The 15118-nt window shown below is 34.1% G+C and overlaps 1 protein-coding gene and 1 pseudogene across 1 annotated transcript; one reads left to right on the top strand and one right to left on the bottom strand.

Annotated features, from left to right (window-relative positions):
- Positions 1 to 6403: 6403 nt before the first annotated feature.
- On the bottom strand, positions 6404 to 8506 carry LOC149161193 (protein LURP-one-related 15-like). The gene is made up of 3 exons (XM_089436908.1): positions 8132 to 8506; positions 6876 to 7088; positions 6404 to 6792 (listed from the first exon to the last, which is right to left on the bottom strand). The coding sequence occupies exons 1-3, from the start codon at positions 8405 to 8407 to the stop codon at positions 6643 to 6645; spliced, it is 639 nt and encodes a 212-aa protein (XP_089293034.1). The 5' UTR covers positions 8408 to 8506; the 3' UTR covers positions 6404 to 6642.
- A 4923-nt stretch (positions 8507 to 13429) lies between these two features.
- LOC149161191 (peptide deformylase 1B, chloroplastic/mitochondrial pseudogene) overlaps positions 13430 to 15118 on the top strand; it is a 152569-nt pseudogene continuing 150880 nt past the window's right edge.

Here is a 15118-nt window from a genome sequence, read left to right as displayed (position 1 = left end):
ACATCCACTTGGGAGCACTACAGTGACTTGTGTGGAAAAAAATGGGCCAACCCCTTTTCCACTATGTTTGGAGCCCATTATCTGACCATGGCACACTTTGGACTTCATTAGGCCTTCTTAATGGCCCAACGACTCATTATGCCCTCTTGAGAGGCTTATTTTTATATTTTGAGCTATCTTGGTGGGCTTGTCACCTAGGGATGTTATTATATCACACTATTTTATTATTTGGGGCTTAATTAGGCCAATTATGCAAATCAAACTCATTATATATTGTATAAATAGTTGAGAGGTGATTCATTTCTCTCATCATCGCTTGGATTTGGGTTTAGTAGCTACTTGAAGAATTTCACATTTCCTTTTGGAGGACGAGTTTGGTTTCATGGATGAATTTTGATGTTTGGATTCTATCTTATTGGTCTTGGAGCTTCATTATTGGAGTAATTTGATGATTGGATATACTCATTTGAAAATGTAAGTGACCATTTTCATGCTTTTTCTTGTTGTTTAATTTGTCACACGAATGTTTCTTGGATTTCCGCTATATAGGTATGGAATTTACTGCTATTCTTTGCGAAATTGTGGAAATTTTGAACTTTTGAAGCGTTGCATCATTGCATGTGTCATCTATGAATGGGTGAATGGTATTAGATATTATTCTTGTTGAATACATCATGATAATTCATCAAACATTGCACATCGAAGTATAAAGTCCTTAGGTAGCTACTTTCATGCCCTAATTGCCATGTTAAGTTTCCTAAAGGCCTCCTTGATTAGGTATAGTCTCTCCAAATCAAAATTTCACCTTGACTCCATCTCTCCCAAAGGCAAGGCACTAATCCATCCACTGGTGGTCACCTAAATGCTTATTTCTCTTGCTTCCTCTTTCTCTTTCTAGGCCTAGTCCTAATAAGTCACCTATGGAATCAAATAAATTCCATTTTAGCCATAAAAACACCTCGATTTGTGGTCCATAATTGTGTTATGGTTTCCTCTGGAGGCCCTCCAAATTTGAAGCAATTCTAACACTGGGATCCTGCAATATAGCGACCCCTAACTCAAGGATCCTCATAATTTGGATCATTTTATTCAATCCTAAAAAGACAATTTGTCCTTTGATCCTCTTCTCTTCCCTAATTAGGTCAAGTCCCTCCTTGGTTGATTAACTCCATACCCTTGACCTAATTTTGGGTCCACTTTGTCTTTTGTGGTCCCACAACTTTATAACTCTAATTTCACAAAGATCACATAAAGACCAATTCTCCATAAGGATTTCCCAGTCTAGGAACCATCTTAAGAAGATATATTCCCAAACCCTAGGCTTAGGAATCCTCTTAGCCCTTCCTAGAGAGCACATCACCTTGTTTTTGAAGCAAGAAAGCTATATAATTGAGCCTCTCTTGTGAATAGGTCTCAGGGATCACTCTCTATCCATTCATAGATCCATCCTTCCTGATGATTCCCTATATACCAAGTCTCCTCCCATCAGTGAAGTTCATAAAGAGCAGGCAACCTTAGCTAAGGTGATAGTGGGATATCACTCCATTGTTGCTCCTTGACCTAGTAGTTGCTTTATAGGATCCCCTCCTAGGACCCCTTCTAGTTTGAGTGGTAAAAATTCCCACTACGTACTTATTGTTTGTCATGCAACCCTATGGCCTAACACTCGTACACATAATCAATTACACTGATGGTTTAAACTGAATCCAAGGACTAGAACTCCAATATTGTATGGGCCATGACTTTTTTGATACAACAAAACTCCTATATAAACCAAAGTAGCAAAGAAACCCTAATGTGAAAAACTATGGTTTATACCATCCATATAAACTATTACAGTATATGAAGTATTGCTTGATATTCGTCGGATATAAATTAAATATTTCTTCCCTCCATAGCAATGGAGACACTATTTCATTATTTGATTAAAGAACCATCTTGACATATATTACGCATTATGCATACTATAGTAAATAAATACAAAGCCTTATTTCAAATGCATGTGGCTCAGTTCACCTATTTAAAAATACTTTATTCACAAAAATCTCAGATCATCCCTTATTTAAGGTATAAGTAATCTTTTAAAATCAATAATTTGAATCTCAAAAGAAAGATCACAACCTAGTGATGATGAGATATAATTTGGTTTTAGGGGTTGATCTTATTGATCACAAGTTCAATTTAGCGTCAATTTTATTTTTATCACTTAAGGAGCTTCTTATCATTTCTATTGGAAAGAATAGACTTATATATCTAGGTAACATTCAATCAATATTACTATGAATTCAAATTTTCTAATCTATTAAAAAGAATCCCTCATATATGGAAATTTGCCTATCAAATTTGATTTAAAATATTGGGATATATAGCTATTAAATATATATTTTTGTTTAATCACATAACTATCCACAATGAATTTTATATAAAGCAGAATTATTATTACCATATTGATTCCATCAAAGAAAAGATCTAACTTTTAAATAACAACTAACACGTTAGAAATTGATAACACAAAGCAATAAGTAACATATCTTAAATCTAGCTCTCGCGATTTGAACAAATAGATTTGTTAGTTGCATATCTACAACAAATTACTATCAAAATTTCAATCTAAATCTAGAATACCTCTTAGATCCACCATATTAAATCTTAAGTAAATCTAAAATACCCTAGGCCAACATTGACATATTATCAAATCTAGAACAATAAGCATAGATTACAAATTTACTAAACTATTACATATGAATGGAAACAATATAGATTTATATAATGTAGATCAAGTAGGCTATCAAATTTTACTATTAGATTAATTAGATCTACCTATCATCATAAGCCCATTAAGTCCAAGGGTTGAAACCGATGCTCAAAACCAAGTGTAAAGACCCATAATCATCACATAAAAATTTTACATCAATAAAAATATCAACACATAAATATTCATCTAGCTAGCACAAAATATACGAGATCATGAGATGAAATATTTACTTATAAGCAATGATATTTCTTACTAGATAATTAAGAGTGGTTATGCTATCTCGCTCCCATTATCTGCAACACTATTTTGGGGACGACTCACCACCCAATCATAAGTTCGACTGCTTATAATCATTCTATAGTTGGCCACCCTGAGCCCTCAATCAACTACTACTAACAGTGACTCTTTTGTCTCTTAGCATTCCCTTCCTGTAAGAATCAATGCTTCTCAACTCCCTTAACAACCATTATACAAAATAAATTATTCCAAAAATGGAAAAGGGATTGGAAAGAGATCTGCATGTACACAATCCATATGTCAACATGCCAACTTTTGTTTCTTTCTTTTGTTAAATTTTTATTTATTCAAAACTTCAATTTGTTATTTGTTATTTTATTTATTTAATATTATTATTTTTCTTCCTTATTTTTAAATTTATATATATATATATATATTATTTCATTTATTATTATTATTATTTATTGGTTTATTATTATTATTATTATTATTATTATAATTATAGAGCATTACAGTTTGGTGCAACTTCTTGTTTGTAGCTCATTGGGTACTTATACACCATCATTTAGGTCTCTTGGTTCACATGGAGAATTACTTTGACTTGAAGGTTCTGGAGCATAGCTTGAAGGATCATCAATGAAGGTGTTAGAAGGTTCCTTGCGAGCCTTGACTAGAGCCCACCATTCCTACTATAACTAAAGTTGAAAGGGATGTCAAGAGCTGAGTAAACATTTCATTTAAAATTTCAATTTTCGTCAAAGAGGATGTTAGCACTTTGGAGGAAATTGTCCTACAAAAGAGGATTTTACTGGCAAATGAATAGGATAGAAAAATATTTTGAGTCTTGGATCTTTGACTTTGGCATCTCAAGGAGAAGGAAATGTTCAAGGAATAGGAAACCAAGTACAACAGTTGCTCAATAGGTTTATGTTATTCAAGGACAAATTTGAAGTCATTTATAGATGGGGTATTTAGCATCAAAATTGAGGTGAAGGATCAACACTTTGATGCAAAGGGCTATGCTTGACATTCTTAGGGAACCTCCTCCAACTCAATCACGATTGAAGAGGATGATAAGCCAAATAACAATATGGCTTCCCCTAATCTACATGCACCCATGCTTTCAAGCTCCTCAAGCCAAGACCAATAAGTTTCTTACTTTGTCACTATGTATTTATGACCATTACGACCATTTATGTCATATTAATGTTGGCCCTCACTAGCAATAGTTCATTCTCCCCTCTCTCCCCGCAACCTCTACAACCCCCACTAATAGCAATGGGCTTTGGCTAGTAATAATGGGTCTTCGCCTCCCTCCCCACAACCCCCTTTTGGCCCCCACTAACAACATGTGTTGTTATAGTAGTGATGGGTTCTCCCCTTCCTCCTCACAACCATTGTGACCCCCCACTTATAACAATGAGGTTAGAGCTCACTGCTACTAGCAGAGGTTGCAATGGCTGAAGATTAATGGAGGGGTGAAGGGAGTGGAGGCGGGAGGCATGGGGTGTGTAAGGGAAAGGCGTGGAGTTTGAAGGGGGGGGGGGGAATGGAGGTAGGAGTAATTATGAGAATCACCTCTACTCATTTTGTTATTTGAAAAAGTAATTTTTTAGGTTTTAATATTATTACTATTATTATTTAAGTTTTTTTTTTGTAATTCTTTTGTGTGGGAGTGCAAGTGGAGGAGTGGGGCTATATTTTTAAAACTTTCTTTATGTAAATAATCATTTATGTTTCATTTAAACCAATATAGATCCATCTTAACTTTGGATCTATCAAGTGTCGATAAGGATCAAATCTCTCAAGGTGCAAACCTCTTTTTTGAGTGTAAAACTTGATGAAGGGTTTGCTCCTACAGAGATTTGATCCCTGTTAACGCTTGATAGATCTAAAGTTAAAATGGATCTATGTTGGTTTAATTATTAATAATTATAATTAATAATTAATAATTTTATTTTATTTTTACTTTTATGTAATTTGAACAATTCAATGTTTACATAACATTAAAACATCTCTTCCATACTGGGCTGGACAATGTCTCTCAACACAAAAATATTAATTATTTTTTCTTTTCGAACATGTTTTTAAGCGTTTAACTAATTACAACTAATAAAATTCATGCATCCCATCACAAAATCATAATAATATTAAGCTACAAACTTTAATTAAATACAAATACGCAAAAAGATATAAACAACATGAAATTCAATCCTAACAATAATTAATCCAACAATCCATTTATTTACAATTTGACTGTAAGGTACACATAAACTCATAAAACAAAAACAATACATTTGGTCTTATATCTAATCATATTTTTGGGTGAAGAGGCTTAGAATGGATAAATGTTAAGCCTAAATATTTAACATTTAACAAATTTAATTTAATGAATGTTTAACATGTAAATGTTTAATATTTAATAAATTTAATCTAATGTATCAGTCACTAAATGTTTAACATTTAGCAGGCTTAGTATGGATAGATGTTAAGCCTAAATATTTAACATTTAACAAATTTAATTTAATGAATGTTTAACATTTAATAAATTTAATCTAATGTCAATATCCGTCACTAAATGTTTAACATTTAGCATAGACATTTAACATTTACATATCCACTACACTAAAATAAAATAAAATAAAGCAATTTAAAAAGTTAAAAATAATAAATAAAATGTTAAAAATAATATAAACTATACTTTGTCTCATATGATTTCTACTGAAAGACTTTGTTTAATTCATTATGAATCACGGTAGCTTGAATACATAAAATATAAACTTGTAAACATTTAGATATTCACTCAATAAAAGAAAGTGAAAGTCAATTTGTTATATTTTGATTTTGTTATTAACTTGTAAATGGGCTTTAATACCATAAAATGGGCCAATACCATGGTTTATCAATACCACATGCCCAAAAACCATAACATTTTCACAATCAAAATATTTTATTCTAATTTCATTTATGACATTTTTTTAATTAAATTTAAAAGAAAAAAGTTATCATTACTTTTGAGATATATCTAAACCCAAATTTTCTTCCATAGAAATTAAATTAAAATTTCAATGAAACATATATAATATAAATAATATTACTAAAAACTAACCTAAATTCATCAAAATTAAAATAAACCTAAAATTCATCATAATTAAGATAAATCTAAATGATATATTCTATATTAAAATTATAAACTTTCAAAAAAAATAAAAATGAAAAACAAACGCATGGTTCAACCCACTTTACTCTTAAAAATAAATATTTGTTATAAATGTGATGCCAAGAATTATATATTTCACTTAACAAAAAAAATATAAAGTTGTTATAAATGGGATGCCCGGAATTCTATCTTTAATTAACTAACGAAATATTTCAATATTCAATTAAATAAGCACAATATGCTACAGGGGGTAATCAATATTCAAATAATTTAACACAATATACTATCAGTAGAATTATAAGAATCCTTACACATGCCCAAACGATGTATGTTTTTCCAATCCACCGTATGTCTCATTAAATATAATTTCAATGTTTCACCACCTGGGTGCAGAAATTGAGAGATCGCAGGGTATGTGAACAGTTGGGTGCGGAAATTGAGAGATCGCAGGGTTTGTGAACAGTTGCTCACAGAGCGCGAGGAAAAGCTTTCAAGTAGCTGCTGCATCTTTTTCTTTGTTGATTTCATCAAGAATTACCACAAGAGCCACTATGAAGGCATAATCGACCCCCGGATACACAGTAACTGTAAACGTATCCCTCCCCATTAAAACTTGTGAAACCGTGTATTTACGCCTCATCTGCACACAAGTTATTCATGAGAATTATGTTTTATGTCTGTGTTTTCGTATATATGTGAACCAGACAAAACAGGGTATTATACCTCGGCAATGACGGTGGTTCCTTGATAAATTGTACAAGACCGTTCAAAGAAGCTGCCCTTGACCTTAAAATCAGCGTGAGCATTATTGCCCAAATATACCTTCAGAGAAGTCCTCAACTGAAACAGTGTGGACCTCCGTGCAGTGAAAATCAGATTTTCTGGCCTGGTTCCCTCGCCTCGGTATGCTTCCCATGTGTCGTGAAGGCTCAGCAACTGCCATGAGATAAATCATTAAAGAGAAAACAACAATCAGACTCACAGATGCCATAATAATTTTTGGAAAATAATAGTGTTTGTGAATTTAGTTAATCCAAATTTTCATCTTGACCTGAGTTTTTCAAAGTTTGCAAGGTTCAATTCCCTCGAGGTTTTTCAGGGGTGAATTTAGTTTATCCAATCTTTCATCTTGACCTGAGTTTTTCAAAGTTTGCAAGGTTCAATTCCCTTGAGGTTTTTCAGGATGAACAGGGCTCAATTTCGGTACAATATTTTTACTGTTTCTTGGAGACGTTTTCAGGATTAGCAAGGTTCAATTCCGATACAATCTTTTTTATGCTCTTGGAGGCAAAGTTCATGTTAAGGTACTGGTTGAATCTGAAACTGTTCACTAGTAAACGTGGTATTCAAGCAGGTAAATAGAAAGATTATATTAAATGTTCTAATAACCTGTAGAATCATAATCCATTTCTATTTCAGCAACTTTAAAATTTTCAATCAAAACCCCTCTCCATTTCCGCGTCTATCAAATTTTCAATCAAAACCCATGTCCAAATCCGTGTATTTTAAATTTTCACCCAAACATGAGGACCCAGGCATGTTTTCGACTTTGAAAATTAGGTCACAAGTTCAAATTCTGTGAAGTCCAACAAAAAAATTAGTTTACAACTAGAAAATTAAGTCACAGGTTCGAACTTAGGTTTCACCCAGAAGTCACAGGTTCGAATTCCGTGAAGTCCCTACAAGCCGAAGACATGTTTTCGAGTTATAAAATTAGGTCACACTTAGAATTCAAAGTCATAAGTTCAAATCCTGTGAAGTTCGACTTATAAAATTAGAACACACCTTAAAAAAATTAGATCGACTTATAAAATTAAGTCACACTTCGAATTTGAAGCCATAAGTTCAAATCCCGTGAAGTTCCGCGAAAATTAGATCACGCCTAATTTAAGTCACAGGTTCAAATCCTGTGAAGTATTTTCCTTGAAAAATAATCAATATGTTGATGACAAAATGAATCAGCATTATTGTGGGTTTACCTTCTTTCTCATGGTGGCGAGGAGATTCCCATATTGGTCTCTCAGAATCCGTGTGTCTCTGAGGCTGAGTGCCCTGCCATCGACAGCGAGAAACAGGTTTCCATTGCTGTCCAGGATATTGAAATCGCCGCCGCTGAAGCTAATGACCCTCTTCTGTATCGTCAATTCAGTTGGGTAAGGAGCACAGAACTGATTGCCGATCACAGCTACTGTTCGGCTGTTTGGCCCTGCAAAATTCTGAGGTTGGGATTGGAAGTAAGGCTGTTGCGTATGCATTTTGATTTTCTTGGGGAGAAGTGCCGATCAATTGTATTCGGGAAAGTGAATGAAATCTAAATATTTATTATGTTTCTTGCCAGATGTGGATCCTTGTACGTGTCGGTTACAACTCAAAGATTTATGCTTTACTTTCTCCTGTAACTTTGATCCTCATCTGCATGCTTTAAAAGACCGGTTCTTATCGCATCGAATTTAAAAGAAATAAAATTTTATTAAATAATTTCCACTTTACTTCACTTAAAAGTAATATTGGAGGAGGATGGCTCACCGGTTTTCTTCTTTCTTTTTTAATAATTGGAAGTGAAATTGGTAATTTTTTAGTTAAATCTGGTGAAAAAATATTTAAAATTAAAGAGCTTTTTTTCGTTTGATTTCATGGTTCAAATAATAATTTATAATAAAGTGATGAGTAAGGAATTGAGGATGAATAATTTATTTTTAAAAATAATAAAATAATTTATTTTTTTATTAAAAATTGGTTAGAAAAATATTCTATAAAATATGGTATATTTTAAAGTTATTAATTTAGCGGTAAATTTTAATAAATATTGAATTAGGTGAATTTTTTATTTATTAATTTTTATTTTTTCATTCAATATGATTTAGATTGATGTGATAATGAATTATTTTTTTTGCTATTTGAAAATAAAATTACATTTCAAATTAAATTATTAATTTATTATTTAAAAGTAGAAATAAATCAAACAATATATAATATTTATTTTTAGAGTGATATTATATTAATATAAATTTATTTTCAATTTGGATTTATCAATCATTGAAATATTTGAAAAAAAGAAAGAAAAAATTTGTATCCGATAATTATTTCTGGATACCATTCACCAGAAACTTAATTGACTTGTCATTTTTATTGTTATTGTTTTTTTTTTCAGAGAAAAAAACCATCATAGATTTATATTAAGAAAATATAAAGATCTTCAATACATAAGCTGTTGGATTGAGCCAAATGCCCAACAACTTTTGCAAAAATTGGATACAGATAGTCCGAATCTTCCATATCTAAAAAGGGAAAACATATACATCCCATCTACAAAGCCCGCTTGTCCAAAGTTGCTAACAGATTATACAATCATTTGAAGAAACAACCCTATTAAAAGATTACATACGATTAACACATAAGAAAATAGGAGCAGTCGGCCCAGCCTTGGAACAGAGATCCAAAAAGATTGAAACCATCTTACACGAGCAAAAACCCCCACAATCATTGAAACCATCTTGCACGAGCAAAAACCCCCAGAATCATATAGCAGGCGCCTTTGGCAGAGAGTCATTTTGATGAAAGGATTCATGGCATGCCTGAATACGCTGAATAGCATGAAGGGGTTCCTTAGAACCTTGGAAAATGTGTGCGTTCCTCGAGTTCCACAAGAACCAATAGGAAATGATAAACAACGATCTCCAAGATGAGGATTGCCTACTCCACCATATAAAAGCATCCTCAACAGAAGAAAAGATAATATAAGGAAAACCGAAATATAAAGACAGCTCATACCAGATATAAAGGGACGAGGCACATTGAAAGAACATATGCAGATTAGATTCCGCTTCATTGAGGCACATAGCACATCGGCTCGGACCCTGCCATTTTTTCCTTTGAAGAACCTCCCATGTAAGATTTTTGTTCCCAAATAGCAGCCAAGAGAAAATAATCATTTTGAGAGGACATGCAGCCTTCCAAAGACATGGAGGAAACAACGGATGAGGACTCCTTGCAATGACAGAGATCATATCTGCATAAATATGCTTTACGCTCACAGGCTGGTTTGATTTTTTGAGAGACCAAACCAGAAGATCCTTTGATCCCGATCATATAATCCCCATACTACAAAGGCTCGCTTTTACCGAATTCCAGAGAGGGAGCATCGATTGGGGCAAATGCAGATCCTCCCCATCATACCAAACCGGGGAAGAACCAGACCATTCTTTTATCAGCTTGTCCCATGTAAAACATCCCAACCTGTGTAGATTGTGGACCAACGGAGAAGGGAACGAGAACTCTCGGGCGCATGAAATAGAATCATAACCAATAAACATACTAGTTCCCGAGCAAAGTTTCCAGCGAAGATTCTCCATGAAGAAAGGATGGACCTTCCTGAGACTTTGTCAAATCGTCGATCCACTCCTAATGTCAATGGACCACCTCCTGTACCAGAATTCTATACTCTTGCCTTTTAAATATTTTGCCTTAATAATCTTATTCCATGGCCTGTCGCCAAAAATACCTCTATGAAAAGACTTACAGAGGAGGGCTTTCCCAAAAGTGCACATATCTAAAAGGCCCCATCTACCAGCCCTTTTTGGTTTTGATATAGAAGCCATTTTGACAAGATGAATTTTGTTCTGAAATGCATGTCCTCCCCAGAGGAAATTAGCAATCAATCTGTTCATTCGTTTTATAATGCTGGCAGGAAGAAAGAAGATATGAGCCCAGTAAACTGAAAGTTAGGAAAGGACTTGTATTACCTTTTTAATTACACTGACATTGTGTTTTATTATTTTTGAATCTAATACTCATTACAAAATCTCACTTAATGTGTTACTACAACACCTTCTCTCAACCTAATCCAATAAAAAATACAAACCTAATTAAACCATAGTCAATTTTTAAAAACATCTTTATAAAAAATATATCAAATACTTTTTACATCATTAAATATTTTTCAAAATTATATAAAGGAAAAATTAAAATATTACAAACTAAGTGTCATTAGATTTCCCATATCCCCAACAAATTGATGTTGTATCAAAATTTCCACTCAAACTCTCTTTCACAAGACTCAATTGTAGTTGGTGTTGACCAGATTACAAGACCTAGTGTGTCCACAAACCATACTCTCCTTTTAGTAGAACAACCCAAGATTGCTTTTTCTTCCATTTGGTCCAATGTAGATGTCTCCACCTCATTGATTGTGGTTTTCAAAGATCCATGTACATACAACCCAAGATCGGTTTTTCCTCCATTTGGTCCAATGCAGATGCCTCCACCTCATTGAGTGTGGTTTTCAAAGATCCATGTACATACTCATTGGGATGATTGAATGTATTGAGTGTGTTCAAGAAAATAATGAGTTGAACTTATTCTTTGTGGATTTCAAAGATCCATGTATATACTCATTGGGATGATTGAATGTATTGCGTGTGTTCAAGAAAATAATGAGTTGAACTTATTCTTTGTGGAAACTTTGTGAATTAACTAACAACCATGAAGGAAGGTGCTAGAATGCCAAGAAATTTAAATTTAACTGGACAATGCAAAATAAATGAGATTATTGAATACATTGCGTGTTTAAGAAAATAATGAGTTGAACTTATTCTTTGGGGAAACTTTGTGAAGTAATTGACAACCATGAAGGAAGGTGCTAAAATGCTAGGAGATTTAAATTTAATTAGAACATGAAAAATAAATAGCATTATTAGAAATGGCAATTAGTGATATGGAAAATGTTATTGATATGAAAATAGCATATCTCATCTTTTGTATATAATGATAAAATAGAAGACAATGTTCTTTAAAGAAGGAAAAGATTATGACACCCCTTTCATTACCCTAAATTTGATAATACAAGTAAAAACATATAATATTGAGGTAAACTTATTAAATTTTTTAATCTCTGGAAATATTTTGGTTGGATGGATCTGGTTGCAAGGCAATGTACTGTAATCCTTCATCATTTCAGTTTGGGAATTGACTGTAAATATGATTATCACAGTGTCAGCTATTGGAAATGATGGACCCCTCCATGGTACACTAAATTATCCAGGAGACCAAAGTGATGTCACTAGTGTTTGGTGGCATCGATTATAATGATCATATTGCATCATTCTCATGACCACATGGGAGATTCCTCATGGGTATGAACGCATCAAACCGAATGTTGTTGCATGTGGAAAAGAAATAATAGGTTCAAAAGATTAGTACTAGTTGTAAAAGTCTATCAGGAACAGGAACAGTCGTTGCAAGTTCGGTAGTTGGTGGTGCTCTGTTCGCTGGTTATTGTTATTTCTGAGAACATTCGTTGGGATATTTTGAACCCAAGAAGCATTAGACCAGCACTAGTTGAAGGTGCTGCAAAATTTGGTGGTTCAAATATGTTTAAGCAACAGCGCACAGTTTATAGGTGCAAGTGGCCATGACCAGAAATTGACATTAGCCTAATCAAATTTCATTTTGTTAATTTTGTTTTAATAAAAGTATAATGTTTTGTTGAATAAAGTATAATGTTGTGTTTAATATAGTGAGGTGTGGTTTAATCATAAGTTTCTTTGGGTGAAGTCTACGGGAGCCATTTAAATTTCATTGAATATAGTGTCTTGCTATGATCTAGGCTCAAGGAGTAGACTCTCTTTATCCAAGAGTCTCTTGGCTCTCGCTAAATCATAAAATTTGGTATATCTAGCTTGCAATTTCCTTGATATACTCTTAGTGTTATAGTGGCAGTGGTATATCTGGCTTGCAAGTTGTTGGATATACTCTTGGTGTTATAATGGGAGCAACAAGGGTTGATCTTGGATCTCCCTTAGATTAGTCCAAGCAGTGGGCTGATCTTGAGTCTCCTTTAGATTAGTCCGAACAATGACCCATTCACCATGTGTTAAAAAAAATATAATATTTTATTTAAACATTGGCATCGTGTTCTCCTTTAGATTAGTCCAAACAATAACCGATTCCCCATGTGTTAAAAAATATATATAAGGTTTGGAGTCGTCTAACCAGACAGAGGAATTGCCCCGTCAAATGTGGCCAGAATCCGGGCAAAAAAATTTCAAAAAATCTTGTAGAACCAGTGTTTTAATCGTGTTTTAGATGGTGGAAAGATGGTGGAAATGGATTCAGCACCATCAAAAACGTCTAAAATACCTAAAATTTTGAAGTTTAACAATTATAATTTGGATTTACAAATATTCTCGCCAAATTTTCTTTAAATATGACCGAATTTCCATAACTTTCCAGGCAACTCCTCCGCCTCATTAGACTGTGCGGTAAGGTTTTGTTTAAGAATGGGCATTGTAGTTAAACAACGCACATATTCCAAAGCACGTTGGGCCACCGAATTAGGATGCATGGCGGTGCAGGCATTGCGGCCCACCATCTTTCGAACTTTAACGGAGTGTGGGTGCGGCGGACAGAGTTTTTTCGGCTAGTGCCAAACCACTTTGGCGACATGGCAGGCGTAGGATCATTGCAAGACCACCACCCAGTGGTTTCCAAAACCAGTAGGGACCCCCACATTCTTCTTATGGATACCACTATAGGACGTCAACGCGGGATTTAATCTGTCAAATAAAGTGGCTGGTGGAAGGTTTCAACCCCCAACTTCGGAGGGGCACAACAGTCAGCAGAAAATGAAGACCTTCATGTACCAATGAGTTGGAAGACCTGGGAAATACTCTTGATGGTACAAGAAGGAATGTGCTTTTCCGATTTGGAATGAGGAAGACTACACTGCATTACGTTTGGGCTTTATCATTCACCTATGACTTTCGTAGCTACATGCTTCTGAGTTGCAGTATGAGTTGCCACTGAAAATTGTCAAATACCCTGATCCAAGATGCGAGCCAAGAATAAGCCTATAAATATATTTGATGAGATGCTCCAACGATTAGCAAATGAGATGTTTAATGTAATGTATAAAATTAACGGAGTTGGTACCTCAGCACCCCGATTTGGTGTAAATATCCAGCTTATGGTGTAAAACATACACCTGTTCAATGATTATATTCACCTCTTCTCTTGGTTAAATGCTCTCATTCCTTGACTGTGGCACGCTTCCCTCTTTTCCATTCTGCTGGTTGACAATTTCAGCTCCGTCTTTATTGCCTTTCAAGACAATTCCATCCTTCTCCAACTCCAGTTTTACATGTTGAATATGTTCTTTCTGGTTCATGATTTTCTGCTCCAAAGTACTTAGCTCATCATACAATTTAGAATCAAACTGAATTGTACCATCTCTTGTGCAGTCTTCAACCTCTTTTAGCCATTCCTCCCAAGGTTCTAATGACATAGCTACACTGCTGGTTTCATCCTCGTGCATGGGACCTTCTTCAAATCTAGTTTCTTTAGTTTCTACTACTGCTGCGATAGCTTCATCTCCAGCAAGTTCATGTGCATAAGCCTCTTCTATTTTAGGCATCTCCTTCATAAAATTCAATTCCTCCATGCCCTGCATAAGCACATTATTCTTCTGTTGGTCATTTCATGCAGCCATACACCATACATTAGATTCGAAAACATAATATTCTTCCTTGGTTGAGGTCTCTTATGTCCTATCTTCAACCTTCTTTGACCAAACTTTGTGATCTATAAGATTGCTAGCGAAATCTTCCTCCACATTTCTGCACTTTTCCACACTATGGAAACAAATTTGTGTCAACCATTCAGCTTCAAACATGCTTTGATCTCTTTGATGATCTTCCACTATTACATAATCTATTCTTCCAATTTCTCATGTGAGTTGAACTTCATCACCGTATCCATGTCTCTAGCTTTCCATAGCTTCTATGGAGCGAATTTCTTGAGTTGGATGCCTATGTCCAACATTTTCTCTTCCATATGCATTCTGCCATCTGTACATTCTTCTCCTCCCTGTCTTCAAAAGACTTCCAAATACTTAAAGAATAATTAAATATAGAAATAACAAAAGAAAACAAGTCCAAGCAAAGATGCTTTTGAACTTCATCTCACACCAT

This window comes from Pinus tabuliformis, chromosome 5_2, assembly GCF_031772625.1.
Source record: "Pinus tabuliformis cultivar Carrire ecotype Pingquan chromosome 5_2, CPIR1, whole genome shotgun sequence".
Taxonomy (NCBI): Eukaryota; Viridiplantae; Streptophyta; class Pinopsida; order Pinales; family Pinaceae; genus Pinus; species Pinus tabuliformis.
Note: the sequence above shows the minus strand (reverse complement) of the source record. Positions and strands in the feature narration are given on the sequence as shown.